Raw genomic sequence first — 18,335 nt, forward strand, 5'->3', positions numbered from 1 at the left:
CCCTAACCCTAACCGAAACCCTAACCCGAACCCTAACCGAAACCCTAACCGAAACCCTAACCCTAACCCTAACCGAAACACTAACCCTAACCCTAACCGAAACCCTAACCGAAACCCTAACCCTAACCCTAACCCTAACCGAAACCCTAACCGAAACCCTAACCCTAACCGAAACCCTAACCGAAACCCTAACCGAAACCCTAACCGAAACCCTAACCCTAACCGAAACCCTAACCCTAACCGAAACCCTAACCCGAACCCTAACCGAAACCCTAACCCTAACCGAAACCCTAACCCTAACCCTAACCGAAACCCTAACCCTAACCCTAACCGAAACCCTAACCCTAACCGAAACCCTAACCCTAACCGAAACCCTAACCCTAACCCTAACCGAAACCCTAACCCTAACCCTAACCGAAACCCTAACCCTAACCGAAACCCTAACCGAAACCCTAACCCTAACCGAAACCCTAACCCTAACCGAAACCCTAACCCGAACCCTAACCCTAACCGAAACCCTAACCCTAACCCTAACCGAAACCCTAACCCTAACCGAAACCCTAACCGAAACCCTAACCCTAACCAAAACCCTAACCCTAACCCTAACCGAAACCGTATTTTCTTTTTTAAACGACCAAAAAAGAAATAATCGACCATAAGACTTCTTTTTTTTTAACAAAGTAAGACTTTACGACAAAGTATAGTAAGTTATTTTTTTTTAATGGCCATGTGTAGTAAGGATTTTAAAAAACGAAGAAAAAAAACAAACAACATTTTTTATTTTTTAAATCGACCGTAAGGCGTATTATTATTATTTTTTTTAAACAAGGCGTTTGTTTTTTAACTGACTCACCTTTTGCGTAAGTGTGAAAACGTCAACTCATGAAAGTAAGAATTTTCCCGAGCATTTTCATCCTCCGAACCTTCCAAGTACGTCATCCAAATGTTGGGTGTGTGCGTGTTGCGTTCGGGGGTGAAGTGCGGCAGCAAGGGTGTCAGTGTGACAAAGTGACGGCGGAGGAGAGAATAGAGAGCAGACATCCATTAGCTAATGGATGCCTCGTACTCGTACTCGCGCTCGGTCTCGTGTGCGCACGCACACGCACGCACGCACGCACGCACCTCACCGCGTCAATCAAAAGTGGCCCCGATTAGCGTCAAAAACGGCAGAATTTCTGCATTGGACGCCTTTTGACGAGGTTCCTAATGAATCGTCCGTTGAGCAGAATCGTGCACGTTGCAAGAATCCAAAACAGAAAAGTGAAATGACGACAAACGAGCTGATGACACGCAACAAAGTTTAATTCAAATGTCACAAAAGTTTGCTTTTTTACATTCCAAAGTGAAAAAGGGCTTAGAAAACGTCTTAACATGTTTTGTTTTGTTTCTTCGGGCACAAAAAGCAAAAATCTAAGAAATAGAAATCCCCTTTCATGCAAGACGGTTGCTGTTGCTAACACGACACAGCAGCACTGAGGCACCCAAAATTGGATTGAAAAAAGGAAGACAAAAGACGCTCGTGGCTTCGACGAAGACAATTTGCGACTCGACGTTTAAACGATTGCAGGAAAAACAATGAATGACGGGAAAAAAAAACAACATCAGCTGTGATTGGCTGATTGCCGTGGGCGGGCCCCATCAAGAAGTCACACCGGATTGGTCGCTCTCCAGCAGGAAAAAGACCAGACGAAAAAAACACAACAGAACCCTACAAAATAAAAGCAACTTCCTGTGTTGACGCCTGGTCCGGATGAGTTGAGGAGCTTCTTTTGTGTCGGGAAGGCGGGAAGCTCGCCTTTGCCGGGATCGCGTTCGTGGGCCGACTGCCACGAGGAACACAAAGAGAAGTTTTAGGGAGGATAAAATGAAACATTTTCAAAAACATCGAGGCAAACAAATGTCATTTAGGACGACAGGATGGAGACGACGTGACGAAAGGGGAGGGGCAAAAGATTGACAAGCAAAAAGTGCCCAAAAATTGTTTTGACTCATTTTTATGTTTTGTTGGGAAAATTTGATATCCATAAATATAAATGATTAAACTTTAAACCTTGAGATTGACAATTATTTGAAGTTTCTTAAATTTGTAATGAACAAGAAATGTTGATGTTTCATCATTATTCACAAATCTGTTTAAAACAGTGGAAGCTTGTTGCAACATGGCCCTGGTTGATCTCTTATACTCTGCTGCCACCTGCTGGCCGTTTTTCCTCTTCAGGTCAAAGGCTGCACCAGAGCTTTCTGTCTGCTTTAGCATTAAAAAAAACAAACATAAAAATATGTCTTTGGGACACTTAAAACATTTAAAATAGAACGTATTTATACGTTTTTTGGGAGCAAGTGAGTTAAGGGATGGGAATTGTATTATTATTATTATTGTTGTATTATTCATCTATGTTCAATAAATGTTATATAATTTAAAAAAAAAGTGATGTGGACACAAACACTTAAAAAAAAAGACAAGCAAGAAGAGGAATAGGAAGTGATGTCACCACAGAAAAGGCGGGACTTACTTCAACTGAAAGCCAGACCTTGAAGGCCGCCCGACGAGAACTTCACCGGCTCCGCAAAGTTGCCTTCTGCGCACGCACACACGGAAGAAAAGTTAGGACGCAAAAGGGGAGGGGTCAGGTGGCGTCATCGCATCACCGTGGAGGCCGCCGGCGTTTGTGCAAGATGGCGGCGGCGAGGAGGAAGGCCTGACGACTGGCGCGAACGCCGACTTCTGCTTGACGGCGGCTGACAGCAAAGTGGCGGGTGAGAACGAGAAGACGCCCGAAGACGCCACAGAACAGTTGGCGGGCAAAGACGTTGGCGACGCCAGTGTGGGGCTGGAAGGGACCACTACGCACACGCACACGCACACACGACATTAATACACACGCACGCATCGATGCACACGCGCACGCACACACTGACTGGCGTAAGGCGAGCTGTCGGCGGACGGGTTGATGAAGGCGGGCGAGGCTCCCAAGTCGCTGATGGCGCCGTTGTTGGCGTACGCGTTGATGGTGGCGTGCGGCGGCGGCGTGTGCGAGTAGCCGGCGTGTTGCGGCGTGGAGCCGGCCGACACGTAACCGTGAGGAGTCAGGCCGTTCGCGCCGCCGGCGCTTCGAAGGAAGCCTGCGGGGGGCGCAGTGGAGTCAGCCGTGTGGGAAAAAGGTTTAGCGGGGGCGGGGTTCGGAAAGCCACGCACCCTGATTGGTCCGCGAGGGCTCCGACACGTTGACGGACAGCTGCCCCTGCAAGGAGCTTGCGGCCATGGAGCCGGGGTGGGCGTGGCCAGACAGATGGGCGTGGCCTCGCGGGACGCTGTACAGAGCTTCCGCGATGTTCGCCGCTCGCTTCGCCATCGCTTCCTGCCGCAGACACACGAGACGTCACATGATCACATGATCACATGACATCATCGCACGCACCATAGGATACATGTCATGACATCCAAAATGATGTCACGTGACCCCGGCGTGACGCACGCTGACCTGGTTGCTGTGCGGCAGAGTGTAGAGCGCCTCCACCAGGTCGGCGGCCCGCTTGAGGATCAGCTCCTGCGGGGAGGCAGCAACAGGAAGCGCTTACATTTTCTTCTTCTCCTTCCTGTTGCCGATGCAACCCCTCCCTCACCGAATGTCACAATCTCACACACAATCCAAACATGGCTGCTTTAAAAACGGTTTTGTGTAAAAGAATATTTGGGAGAAATACTGCAATGACTTCATCAGCTCATTCTGCGCGCACGCGCACAGACGACAGATGATTGGATGACCTTCCTCTCGCGGCCGTCTTCAAACAAAGCCGTGACCTCATCGGCCAACATGACATCATCACCGGGCGGCAAGTGACATCAGCTGGGTGGGAGCGGGGATGCCCGTGTGTGTGTGCGCGCGCCTGCGAGTGCAACTTTGTGTGCGTGTTTCGTGAGTGCACATTCAACACGCACATTCAGTGAGCAATTCCTCAATCATGTTTGCTGCTAATCCTTTCGCGCAGTCCACTGCCCCGCCCCATGCGCGTGCGTGTGTTCACGCGCACCTTTGGCAGCTTGTCAGGGTCTCCGGGGTGACGAGGGACGACCTTCTGTAGTCTTTGGAAGCCGTAATCGATGGTGGGCTCGTTGAGAGCTTCAAAGGACACACACGCACACATGCCAGTCAATTAAACGTGCTATTTAGTGTTAAACACTCAAAAGGTTTAACCAAAGCACACATACCGAAATGTCGTTAGCATAATGCTAAGCTAAAATGTGAGCCGAACAGAAATAAGCATGAGCCATCAAACTGCGACTTGAACGTGCAACAATATTGACAGGCTTGACTGTATTTTCTTCTTCTCTTCTCTTAATGGCACTGAGTAGAACTCAGTGCTGCCAGGGTTGTTGTGGCACAAGGTGGTACTGCACCGAAGAAGTGCAACTTGTAATCATCGCTGGAGTCACTTTTTTGTTGATTTTTTTCTTTTTGGGTTTCATGGAAACACTTAAAAGTGGAATTTTCTCATTTATTCCATGTACTTTTTGGTTTAAATTATTTTCCCACGACAATTATAATGAGCATCACTTATTGGCAGGTTTTCACGATGCACAGTGGGACCAGGTCCTAATTAGCTATGAATCCAGCTGCGTCAACTGTACTGTAAAAACCTTTAAAAATATATAATAATTACATGTTTTAAAAATAGACACTCTTGTCTTGCAGTGGCTTTGCTGCGGAAGAAAACAAAAAGTTGTGATACAAGCAGTTCAAGGGCCACTTCATTCGTTTTACTTTCCACAAGAGCAAGCGCGCACATGCGGCCTTCCCGTGTGCAGTTCTCACGGGCTGGGGTCGGCCGGGTCACATGCGGAAGCCATCGGCCAATAGGAGCCTCCGTTAAATGCCAGACGGACCAATTAGAAGCCAGCTGGCCTAATTTTCTTCTTTTGGCCAACAAAAACGAGCCGCAAACATCAGAAACAAAAACAGAAAAAAAAATAAAACATTTGCCAGCTTAATGATGGAAGGTCACTTCCAATGAACTCCTCTTGTGTTGCTGTCATGATGATGTCATCATGCCAAGTCCATCAACAGCATCCATTGCTTCCTTGTATTGATGTTTGTTGTTCTAACAATGTGAATGTTCATAAGTTAAGTTTCAATAAAGCAAAAATGGTGGTGCTTCTGCAAAGGAAGTAGCGTGAGTGTGCGTGCGTGTGCGTGCGCGTGCCTGAGCGTGCGTGTGTACCCGTGTATACGAAGCGTCCCGGCGTGGTCTTGCAGAACTGTTTGGACTTGTAGGACAGCGTGACCTCCACCACGCCAGGGATGTGCCGCGGCGGCGTCTGCACGCGGATGGCGTGCGGCGTGATCAGCTGCAAGAGGCGAGAGAGGAGGCGGACGGCGACGCACGACGTTTACGTCGACTCACCCACAACATTTTGCGAGGTCACACTTCACATGCTCAACTTTTTTAAAAAGGTTTCATGCCATCAAAACACAATTTTGGCTCCAGCTGTGGTGTCCAAACTGCGGCTCGGAGGAACCGTTTGCGGCCCACTGTCCATTTTTTTAGCGCCCGTGACATTTAAAAATTATACGTAAAAATAAATTGACATGATTTGCAATGCTATTTCATTTTTTTTTATCAAGAAATAAAAAGGGTGGGATTAGCATGGGTAGCGTTTAAAATGTTGATGTAAAAAAAAAAAAAATGCGGGATAGGGGAATAATGGGGACTAAAAAAATAATAGTAATAGTAACAGAAACACTGTGGAAAGCAAAGAATTAAAACAAAAAAATCAATAAAAAACTAATCATAATAATAAAAAAAATTAATAAAAAATACAAAATCCGCAGCTATTTGCACCTCTAATAAAAAGTCTTGATAAGATTTTTCTCGAAAAAAGTGGTTAGGAAAGTAGTTGTTTGATCGATTGGTCTTATCATGTTGAACTCATTTGCTTTCAAAACATATAAATTATTCTATTTTAAATATTACCATGATCCCATAAACGTGTTAAAAAAAAAATTATGCTAGAGCATACAGAAGGCTTTGATGCAGCCTCTTAACTGAAAAGAATGCTTGAGGCAATGGTAGTTATTACAAAAACGGCCAGCAGGTGGCCGCAGAGTATAAGAGATCAACCAGGGCCATGTTGTAAAAAGAGACTCTAATCTTTCTTTTGGTTGGTTCCATGTTTTGTGTCCAACACAATATTCTGTGGGCCTTGCAAAATCAGTCAAAATCCTGTCAGATAGCTGGGAGCGAAGGGGGTTGCTTCAGTCAAAATGGCTACCAGTGAATGAGTTAAAAAACTACAAAGTAAAAAACAAAAATGTGGCCCTTGCATCTTTGCATTTTTTTGTATGTGGCTCTCAGGAGGGAAAAGTTTGGACACCCGTGGACGATAGGAAAAGATGAAATTGACGAAAAAAACGTGACTTCATCTTACTGAAGAGTTGTGAGCGTCTCCATCTGTGTGGATTATACTGCCCCCTGGTGGGGACACCACGAGGAGACGCACAGTCCAAATCAATTCATCCTGACCTGACGCACAATTGTTTTGCAACTACAGGTTTGGAAAATGTACAATATTATCGAGCGCTATCAAAAAGCCGATGACAAACATTTTGTTTTTTGGGAGCGGAAACTGGAATTGATTGATGGCATTTGCATTCATTCCAATGTGGAAAGATGAGGATGAGGATGATGAAGAGTAGGACGCAGCCCCACCTCGCTCCACACCATGAGCGAGCCGAAGATCACCTGCAGCCCGTCAAAGAAGTTTTCGCCGATCACGATGACCGTAGCGCCCCCTGTGGTCCAACCCTCGCTGGGGCTGATGGCCTTGATGCACGGCGAGCCTCCTAATGATAAAACATTTGAAAATGCAAACGCAAAACAAATGAAGACATTTCAACAAATACATTTGAAGCGCCTGAAATACTTGAACGAGCGCTAATATCTCATGTGATCAAGCGCAAGTTCCAAAACATCAATCATGTCGTCAACGACACAAAATATCAAGTTCTACCCCACACGCACACACATTGTGCGCGTGTGTATGTGATTAGCCAGATGGGAGGGCAGGAATCACCTGATAGGATTAAATCCATCAACCATCTGCTGGTCATGATGTTGGCACGCACGCACACGCACACACGCGCACACATGCACGCGCGCACGCACACACACACACACACACACACACACACACACACGCACGCGCACACACGCAGAGTTTGTGTTGTGTAGTGCGTTACCATGATGGAGGTACGACGGCGTTACGTCGGCCGGGTTGAGCCTGCGGGCCCGGCGGCCATGTTTGGAGTTGTTGTGGACGAACATGTTGTCGGAAACGGACAGCACGTGACCGTCCACGCCCACCGTCGTGGACACCACCACCTTGCAAAGGCCGGAAAGTTATATCAAAAAACAAGAATTGATGAATTTGTCAAAAGAATTCCAAAATAAATCAATAGAAATCCAACAAAATGTTTGTGTTTGAAAATAGTACTATATCATATTTTTGTAAAAACCTATAATAAATATTTGTTCATCATGATGAATTCATTGCAGCTCCTGGTGTTCACAACTTGGCCACCGGGGGCAGTAAAGATCAATTCAGTCATGCAGACACAAACAAAGAAGAGTTTCAGAGTTATCGTTTTTTTTCATGTGGGGTAAGAAATACCTGCACTATAACATAACATTTGTACTTTATCAGAAATGAATCCTAATAAAATAATGAAACTGAATGTAATGCCACATTTTTTGCCTTCAATTCATTGGATATTGTGTTGCTCCTAAATGCAATTTGTTAGTCCCTCTATGGAGTTTCATTGTATGTTAGCACGAAGCTAGCAGATGTAAGTTGTGTGTTTGTTTGCTGTACACAAAGTCCACACAACTTTTTGAAATCAAAACTTTAAGCGTGGCTTTTTTCCAAATGGGAGACATTTACATGTACAAAATGGCGGCAAATAAATTATTATTTTTTTGGGCCGATGCTGATTTTTAGCAAAAATAAATAAATTACAGATTAAACTGCGATTATTTAAAAATACAAATTTAATGCATAACATTTGTGTGTGGATGTTCGTTATTTGAAGGAAAAACACTCGCGAAGCTGATGCTAACTTTGGGTTAGCATTTGAATGGGATCCTCCCTTCGCTTTTAGCATTGGCGCTAGGTTAGCGACGTTTTTAAAATGAAGCATGTTTTGTATTTAAATATACAGTGGAAGTCATTCTTATTGTCGTGTGTTTAGTTTTACGGTTAACTCCAACTGGGGTGACATTAAACAGCTTAAAGGACGCTTGGGGACAAAAGAAAAACCAGAATAACACACGCTACACACTTGCTAATTGCTAATGCTACGCAAACAAAACGGTGCATTCAGAGTACTTTCACCGCGTGGGAAACTTCGGTTTTCAATAAAGTCTTATAAATAATAAGATGAAAACTCGCTTGGTTTATGCCTTGCGCCAAATCTGTCATCTCACGCACGCGCACGCGCGCGTGTGTTTTGCGGTGGTCTGCCGGAGCTCCTGTGAAGGGTCCGGCCCTTAATTATCTCCCAGAGAAACAGAGCTGTCTCCTGTGGTTCCACTACAATAGCCGCACAATTAGACACGCTCACACGCATGCTGCCGCTGTCAGGCACGCACGCACGCGCACGCACACTCGCACGTGCAGTAAAGTGCTTTCTTCCTGACGGCGCGCAGCAGCTTCGATAAGGAAAGAATCAAGAGTGAAAATGGGACCTCATCTTCCCCCTCCTCATTACTTCCTGCCAGTCTGTGCGTGCGTGGGTGCGTGCGTGTGAATGTGCGTGCAACGCTTTTGTAACGCACACGCTCGTACCTGGAACCTCCTCATGTCTCGCGGGTTTCCGGCGTTTTTCAGGCAGTTCTGGTTGCATTTGAGGAAAAACTTGAGGAAGAATCTGACAAGACGGCAAAACACAATATTTGCATCTGCTCCATTTTAGTGGCAAATATTTGTCAACATGCAAAAGTGTAACCGACAATATGGCTGAAGAAACACTTGTCATTCAAACATATTGATAACAATAGAAACAAATCGCCACTCAAATGACCGTGAATTCCAGTTGCAACACAGCAGATGCGTCCATGCCAAAATTAATATGTCATAAATGTCACAATTATGCTTATATTTGTGGAGACGGCGGCCAAGTTGTCTTTGACAATTTTAAAAATGTGCACAACTTCACAAGTGACGTCACGTTCAAAATTAGATCTTAATATGAAAAGCTGTCAGCAATGTCTTACAAATGCAATTATGCCATCTAGTGGCAGAAAAATGACCTCAACGCAAATCTATATCACACTCGTTTTTTTTACAGTACATCTTTTTAAGTTTAACTCCATTTTAGGGATTATTATGAAAGGAGTAAAAGATGCAGACATATTTCTACGAGTTTAACGCTTTTTCCACTTATGTTAACAAGAGTATGAAAACGTAGATGAAAAATATTTTATTGTACATTTAGAACAGATATAACATCTGCGATTAATCATAAGTTAACTATTGAATTCATGTGATTAATTCCGATTAAAAAATTCAAACGCCTGACAACTCGAATTAAATCATTTGATAAATTCAAAAAAATCCTTTTGTACCACTAAAGAGCTGATGTGCAAAAACTCATTTGCATATTGTGACGCGCTCTCGTCGACATGAGGATCGGAAATTTCGCTTAAGTTTGTGTCGGCTCCTCTCTCGTCTCCCCCCCAGAGGTTTAACTTGCAAACTCGCAAAACGTTCTGCGAGGAGAACAAAGCGGAGGTGTGTGCGTGGGAGCGTGCATGTGTGTGCGCGTGAGACGCGGTGGCAGGTCGGTGTGTAAGAGCGCGCGTTAACGAGCTTGGGCCGGCTCGGAACACGGGGCGGCGGGATTCTGCATGGCTAATTACGGTGACCTCTCACCCCCGGGTGACAGCCTATCACGGCGCAGGACAGCCACACTGACCTCCCGTGACCTCACACTGTCTCGCCGTCCTCACCACGCTGCGCACGCCCACGGACGCACGCGCGCGCATTAAAAGTAGAAGCAGTGAAACGTGAAAGTTTTCATCATTTTGCATCTTCTACAAATGTTGCGCGATGAGGTAAAAAAAGAAGAAGAAAAAAGTCAAGTGTGCATGTAAAAGAAAAAAAGAAAAAGTAGCACAATATCATAATTGCATGTTATCAAAAGATTCAGTAATTGAAGAGAATGTATTGTGGCTCATTGTGGTGTGCATGACTTGGCCACCGGGGGGCAGTGTCATACAAACTAGGAGCCAATAACTCAGTAAGCTGCAATCCTATCGGCCTGTCTTTGCAGAGGATAAAGAATAGATGCCTGTGAGTGTTGTCATTTTGTTTGCATGTTGCTTATCTGCATTTTGTGTTAGCATTCAGCTAGCGGATTTATTTATGACAATAGTCATAAGTCATTCTTTTTTGTTTCGGGTAAACTTCAGATGGGATTGGCAGAAAACAGCTTGATGCCAAACTGCGACTTGTTGTCAAGTGAGTCCAGCTGTTTTCACTCGGATTGCAAATTTTTGCTCGCAAGTCAAAGCAAAAAAGGCTTGCTCCTTGCTTGTATCTCAAGGCGCTTGATAATGATCCCAACGTTTCTTGTAAGATTGCAACACGAGCACGTGTGACTGTGATGTCATCAATTGAAAATTGGATCATGAAATGAAATGCAAACAAGACAAAATTTGTGATATGACGCACAGCGACTGACGGAACAAATTTAGAAGCGAGGGAAGTTACGCAATCGTGTTTTTCTTCTTCTTTACTTTCATTGGCTGGCCTTCTCCATTTCAAAGCCCCCTAACCTGCAATTGACCCCAACTATGGGGCCCACACACACACACACGCACGCACGCGCACACACACACACACAGTGTAAATGGATTGTGCGCACGTGGCCGTTAACAGGCCTCCGTTTAATGCAGGCCATTATAAAAGCCTCAGTGATTGTGGGCGGGGCAACACTCCCCACGCGGTAACATCGCTCTTGCCCTTTGCTACGTTTACGATCATTTATCTCAATTATCATCACTATCATTTATTTCTTGTGTTTGTTACAAAATGCACAAGAAGACCGCCTTGGGAAAATAAATAAATAAATAAATCACAAACGCAATAAAAAGTTCAAGTCGCTTATTTTTCAAAATCGTCCAGTCCAATTTTGCAGCCTGTTAAAAGTTGCATGATGCCAACAAGTGAGGGGGGGGGGGCGCAGGGGGGCCTTCTCGGGGAACTCCGTGTGTCCGTTATATTCCCCAAAGACTCACGAGGCTGCTTAGCTAAGAATAATCACGTGCGCGCACGCACACACACACACACACACACACAACAGCAGAGTTGTTGTCAGGTGTTAGCAAAAGACGTTGAGCGCATGGAAAAAGTGTGGAAGTCGACCCCAGATGCCGCCACGATTGGTCGCTGCCTTTCACTTGCGCGCCCAGCTGATCCGCCATGTGACTGGTCGCCAGTCAATCACACAACACAAATGGACAAACGATCAACCGGTGACAAGAGCCTGTACGGAAACGTTTGTTTATGTTGACCCTTGACCCTCAGTCTCCACTTGAGTGGGCGTGGCCAAACCTGTGACATCATCCACAGCATTTCGAAAGTCGTGATTCAGCATTCAAGTTGCCAATCACCACAAATTTTCAGATGGAACTACCTCGGGAAAAAAATGGTGACTCCTCCCCCTTTGGACAGTTCCTGCTTTTTAGTGAATTTGATTGTACGCTTCCACGGAGGGTTGAGGGGGCGAGGGGGGGTTGGTTGGTTAGACGAGCGGGAAAACGTCGGCATTAGAACGAAGGGAGCGAGGAAGGGGGAGGAGGGAAGGACGCTAAAATGACTTCATTTGCATAACAGCCACCACACCTCATTGATAGGCCGCCAGCTGGCTGTCAATCAGCCTGTCTCCCGGGAGATATGCTAATGAGCACCAGGAAACGAAGGAGGAAGAGGATGGATCAGCCTGCATTACTCTCAACACCTTCATCATCATCGTCTTCACCCTCATCACGCACACACACACAGGATGATGCCACTTGACATCGCCATCAAGTGAGCAAGTCTGATGATGTCACTTCCTGTCAGCTGACCATGTCACAGGAGGGAGGAGGCTGAATTATTGCATTGATGGGGGGGGGGCAACCAAAGTATAATGAGCAGATTAGCTGACTAGATGACATGCATGCACACGCACACACCATGCCCATATAAGGAAGTAGGCCCGCATTAGCATAATATGTAATCAAGCCGCCCCTCCATTTAATCGCCTAATTGGCTGTTACATGCGCATACATTTGAATATCGGTGACAGCAATGACTTTCATTCATTCATTCATGATGACTTGAATTATCGTAACGAGGCAAGTCATTAATTAATTCATTACAAGCCAGACGAGGATGAAGACCACGCACACGCACGCGCACAAACGGATAAAAGGAATATAAGCAGCAATTAACATCAAATCAACAATAATTGATGAAGATGATGTTTAAATCTTCATCACTGCAATCGACAACTCCTTTTCACACCACATACAAGTGCGTGTGCGCGCGCGCGCGTGTGTGTGTCACAGCTGCACAGAAGCAAGTGCTATCATGTCAACATGTCTCTCCAGCATATGCTGACACTTGCGCACACGCGCGTGCGCGCGCGCACACACACACACTGCAGTGAAACTAATTAAGCAGACAAAACAAGTCAAGACTTTGCAAAGGCAGAACACATTTGAATGAGACGACACACAAACAAGATTGTGCGTGCGTGCGTGCGTGTGTGAGGTTGTCAGAGATATTTTGGTAAGTAGGATGACAGAAAGGTGTGTGCGTGCGTGTGCGTGCGTGAGAGAGACAAAGGCTGCAAAGATGAAGAGATCGTTTAGAAGAAGATTCCCTCCTCCTCCTCCTCCTCCTCCTCCTCCTCCTTGTCTTCCTCCTCCAAATGATTGACAGCCCCCCCCCGCCCCGCCCCCCGCACCTCGCAGCCTTTGATTGACAGCACTCCCCACACGAAGGGCTTATCCTGGGAAACAAAGCAGAAGTTCTCGTCCTCCATCCAGGCGCACCTTCACACTCGCTGACTACAAATACTCCTCATCTTCCTCATCTTCCTCATCATCATCTTTCTCCTCCTACCTGTCCTCATCCTCCTCTTCTTCATCTACATCCTCATCATTATCTTCCTCATCTTCCTCCTCATCTCTTTACTACTCCTCATCATCTTCATCCTCCTCCACCTCCTCATCTTCCTCCTCATCTTCATCCTCATCGTCCTCCTCCTCCTCTTCCTCATCTTCTTCCTCCCCACTTCCTCATTTCCATTCTCCTCCACATCTTCCGCAAATTCCTCTTCCTCCACCTCCTCCTCCTCCTCTTCCTCCTTTTTAGCATGTGCGCACGTGTCGTCATCTCTCTGCTGAGTTTCCTTGTCGCCTTTTTGCTTGGCCTGTGACCCCTCTTAACCCTGACCCTCGTCTAATTCTGCACTAGGAACAAATGTTACCCCCCCCCACACACACACACACACACACACGCACGCACACATGTACACACTCAAGCCGAACACGCATACGCTCAGACAGAGCGATGATGTCAGCACATTTTTAGCGACGTGTTAATGAACTTCCTGAACATACGCATCAATTAACATGTGAGGAGTCACGTGACTTCCTGCACGTGCGCTTCTAACACACACACACACACACACACACACACTTGATGTCTTTTTCAAGCTTTTGCGATGAAGTCACGTGGAAAGTTTCGCTCTCGCACCTTGTGTGTGTGTGTAACGTTTGACTGACAGCCGTGTGCGTGTGCGTGCGCGTGCGTGTGTGTGTGGCCCAGTTAATCCGTCGCTGTGTGTTAATAAAAGGTTAAAGAGATGCAACGATATCCTATCACACGCCTGCTTGACTGCTAAAGAGACTCGCGCGCTCTGTGCGTGTGTGTGTGCGTGTTTGAGTGCGTGTGGTCGCGTCTGGTGCGCGTTCGTGTCCGCATGACGTGTGCGTGACATGTGCGCGCGCGTCCACATGCTGCAGATGTTGCAGCGTGTGAACGGCCAGCGACAGGAAGTCTCCCACGGTATCCACGGTAACCTCCGCATTCCATCCCTGCCACCTTCCCTGACATCTCCCATCGTGCGCTCTGCTGCGCGCCAACACGCACACGCATGCGCACTGTTTTTCAAAAAAAAAAAAAAAAAAAAAGTTTAAAAAAAACTTGAAGCGTAACAAATGTTTTCGTTTTCTCGTGGAAGCGAGAGGAAGAGGAGGACGAGGTGAAGAAGAGGAGGATGGATGAGTTGCTTTTTGGGTGGGAAAGTGTGCACGAGCACGATACACACAAATACACACAAATACACACTCGTTGACAAAAGGGGGTTAAAAAAAAATGCGTCGCGGATCTCGTTTCACTTCTTGGCTGTCACTTGTTTTTTTTTGGGTGACCCATTTTAAATGATGAGGGCGGGTGTGCGTTTTTGACTACCGTGCGCGTGTATGTGCACCACTGTAAAGTGTGTGTGTTTGCAATATGACCCACACACACACGCACGCACACACTGTCACGCGGTCGTGTACCTGTCGATGATGACGGGGTCTGACGGCGTCTCGTTGCGATTGCCGCAGCTCTTCTTGTCGCAGCAGCGACTGCAACGACACAAAACAGCTGTTAGTGTGCGCGCGCGCGTGCGTGCGCGCGTCCTCGCGTGCGTGTACATGAAAGGTACGCGCTGGAGCAAGTGATGGCGGACAGAAATAGATGTAAAAGTTGCACCGGAGACGCTTTCTACTGACAGCGTCGGCGCACTTTCCTGTCATACGCGTACACTTTCAGATGGATGGATGGATAGAAAGCTAGCTATTATTATTAGCTAGGTAGCTAACTAGCTAGCTAGCTAGCTGGCTAAAAAGATAGATAGATAGATAGCTGTTATGCTAGTAATTTCTCTTAGCAAATCTATGACACTGCATTATATGTTAGCATGAAGCTAGCTGACTTTTGTAACTCTTAGTTCAGGTGGTGTCCAAACTACATCCCGGGGGGTCATTTGTGGCCCGCCGTCCATTTTTCCGTGGTCGCCTGCAATAGGCTACTACAAGCAATATTTGGCACAGCATGCAAGGCTAGTTTAAAAAAAAAATAGATGAAAAAAAAAAGTCTCACTACTTCTAACTATATCCATATACTGTAAAAATGCAAATGAATTTACAAGAAGCAAAAAGTGTTTCTTTGGAAATGTGGACGATCCTAAACGTTGCTGTCTATATGATTTTTTTCCCCGTTTGAAATGTTGAATTTACATCTTTTTTGGTTTGTTTTCGCTGAGACACAACAGCCAGTCTCACTTTGACTGACGACTTTGTCTGTGTCCCAATTAATTAATGCAAGAGCACACATTCTCTTTTTCGAGCAGTGAACAATTCATCACGATATAATGAAACACAAACAAAAGTCATTGCTCTGTGTGTGTGTGTGTGTGCGCGCGCGCGTGTATGCGGTTCTGACCTGCACATGATCTCGTGCGTGAGCAGCACTCGACACATCTCGGGGTTCTTGTCTTGGCCCTCGTACACGATGGGCTGCGAGAGAGAGCACAAAACGTGTGAACGCTCTCACACGCGTGATGACGTACGCACACGCACGCGCACGCGCACATCAACACGGGGCTGCGTGCACGCTCACCTGTTTGCTGGCGGAGTCGATGAGTCTGACGTAAAAGTCTTGTTCCGTCCTGATGCCTGCACAGGAACAAAACACGCACGCACATTTTCGCGACATTCTCACCAGAGAAGAAACGATCACATTTGAACATGATCCGTTTCACGTATTTGGTTGTCCTGTGAAACTTGTCACGTTAAAATGTGAAGCTTATGACATTAAATTGTGATATTGAACTTATTTTCCTGTTGCCAACATACGTTTCAAATTAAGTCGACTCGTCACAATCGAGTTTGAAGAGAACAAATTGAGCCATAAAACATTCTTGCATGTGCTGAAGAAGGCATGAGAGATAATCGATTGACTGTAATGAGAGTGGCTTTTTTACATGAGAGTGGCTGCATATGAGAATGTGAATGTAATTGAGAGAATGACTGCATGTGAGAGTAACCATTGAAAAGCGTCACACCAAATGAGAGAGTGCATTAAGAGTGACTTTAAATGAGAAAGTGACTTCAATTAAGGGAGTGAGTATATGAGAGAGTGACTTAAATGAGAGTATGACAAAATGAGAGCGTGAGTGTAATGAGAGTGACTTTGCATGAGTGATTGTAAACAAGAGTGATTCTACACGAGAGTGACGACACGAGCGAGTGACTGTAAATGAGAGAGTGACTGTTAGTGAGTGACTGTACATGAGAGAGTGACTGACCGCTGGTGTAGAGCAGCTGCAGCCTGTAGTGGATGCCATTGTTGGTCTTCTCGCCTGCGCTCTCCTGCACACACGCACACAACCAGAGCAATCAGATTATTATTATTATTATTATTATAAAAAAAAGATTAATCTTGCCATAGATTAATTGTGTTCAAATAAGTACACACGTGTTACCATCAACTCCAAATAAACACGCCAACACAGTCGACACACACACACAATAGGTGGAATATATTTTTTTAAATAGTATTTAGAGCACTTAAACATTTTTAAGGTCTTTAAAGAAACCAAAAAACACAAAAACTCAACTCATCTTTCCCAAAAAATTAATAGCGATTGGGGGGGCGGGGGGGGGGGGCGGGGGGGATTTGGGTTAGGGTTACAGTTCATGTAAAATGCACATTTGAAAATAGCAATTTCTTGACTCATGTGTCCACATTAAAACTGCTTTGCAAGCAGAGCGGAACATTTCTTTATCGGCTAATCGACGGAGTCGGAACAAACGCGTCAGAAGCACAAACTCGAACTCGGGCGTACCTTGTCCTTCTCGATGAAGTCGACGAAGTTGGTCCTCTCCACCTCCACCGGCTGCCCCTGGCGGTCGTAGAGGGCGACGACGAAATGGAAGAAGTTGGACTTGCGCAGGTTCGAGGGCGGCTGCTTCTCGAAGTGCGCGCGACCCACCGCCACCCCGCTGCCGGCGACCGAACCCGACACGCCACCATTCAACACCAACAAAAAACAAAAGAAAGTTGGACATCGTTAGCTTTCTTCCCCCCCCCCAATGACGACGCGTTGTCCCACAATGATGACAGAACTTGAAGGAATATGGATTGGATCACGTGACAGAATTGGAAGCGCGTTCCTGACCTCTGCGCGGCGGTGTTGGCGTCCAGCACGCCGCGGCCGCCCCCCTGCAGACCCCCCAGCATCCAGCCGGCGGCGTTCATGCCCCCCAGCGGCGGCTCCTCCTTGAGGCTGCTGCCGAACATCAGCGCACCTCTGGCGGCTTGCGCTTGCCGCTCGCCCCGGACCCGGACCCGGACCCGGACCCGAATCGAACCGGCCCGGCTCTGCACTGGCTCGCGCTCCTCCGCGCTAACGGCTCCCAACGGAGGAAAGGGTCCGAAGTGTCCTCATGTAGCAAAAGGGGGCCCCCAAAGGAATCAGGGCCTCAGCATCCTCTTCATCGCGGGACTCTTCCTCCTCATGTCATAAGAAGAAGAAGAAAAATAATAATAATAATAATAAGAAGAAGAGTTCCTGGAGGTTCCGCTTGAGCTTCTCTTGGATGAGGAGGTGGAAGATGGGGGTGCACGGCGGAGGGTTAGGGGGGGAGGTGCCGGTGATGGGAAACTGGGCGTGACCACTTCCACGTAACCACGAATGGCAGAATTGGATTCTGAATTAATAATAGCGAACATCCCCATAGAATTCACGCCCATTTGAAATGAATGATTAGTTATTGTGGTGAGACAAGTTTTATTTTTTTAATTTTTTTAAAGAGGGTATTTGGCACGAAAAGTTTCAGGGCGGTAGTTAAAAGTGCAGGCAGATGGCCACGGGTCCACACTGGACCCTGCTGGAGTTAATGTTGCGTTTTTGAGTCGACCCGAACCTCCGTGCACCCCCGCGAGACCCCATCCACGCGCAAAGGGCCAACAAATGACATCTGTTGAGAAATAACCTGAAAACAAACAAAGCAGTCATGCAATCAAATTAATTATTTTCGTTGCCGTGCTTGACACTTGATTAGATCACATTACATAATTAGGTTCAATTATGAGTACCCAAATATAATAAATTCCTGCCAGTAGGATTCCGTCATGTACAGCAAATTTTTAAGTACTGTACAAACATGTAGTATTCATGTTTCTTGGACTGTATGAATTTAATCCGATTTTTAAATATCCATAATAATTTAAA

At 46.2% G+C, this 18,335-nt stretch overlaps 1 protein-coding gene across 2 annotated transcripts; it reads right to left on the reverse strand.

Annotated features, from left to right (window-relative positions):
* Positions 1 to 1,284: 1,284 nt before the first annotated feature.
* Positions 1,285 to 17,679, reverse strand: LOC147161200 (transcription factor COE1-like). Of its 2 annotated transcripts, none has more exons than XM_086099081.1 (17): positions 17,280 to 17,679; positions 16,947 to 17,103; positions 16,407 to 16,470; positions 15,719 to 15,774; positions 15,542 to 15,615; positions 14,614 to 14,682; positions 8,843 to 8,924; positions 7,239 to 7,380; positions 6,742 to 6,842; positions 5,221 to 5,347; positions 4,033 to 4,121; positions 3,483 to 3,548; positions 3,197 to 3,359; positions 2,920 to 3,123; positions 2,650 to 2,844; positions 2,514 to 2,579; positions 1,285 to 1,823 (listed from the first exon to the last, which is right to left on the reverse strand). In XM_086099081.1, exons 1-16 carry the CDS (start codon positions 17,399 to 17,401, stop codon positions 2,515 to 2,517), a joined length of 1,776 nt encoding a protein of 591 aa, XP_085955207.1. In that variant the 5' UTR covers positions 17,402 to 17,679; the 3' UTR covers positions 1,285 to 1,823; position 2,514. The 2 variants fall into 2 exon arrangements, with proteins under 2 accessions (XP_085955207.1, XP_085955205.1); XM_086099079.1 differs by having other exon boundaries at positions 6,709 to 6,842.
* Positions 17,680 to 18,335: the final 656 nt, after the last annotated feature.

The sequence above is a fragment of the Leptonotus elevatus genome, chromosome 16 (genome assembly GCF_054856555.1).
Source record: "Leptonotus elevatus isolate MCC_2025b chromosome 16, RoL_Lele_1.0, whole genome shotgun sequence".
Classification (NCBI taxonomy): Eukaryota; Metazoa; Chordata; class Actinopteri; order Syngnathiformes; family Syngnathidae; genus Leptonotus; species Leptonotus elevatus.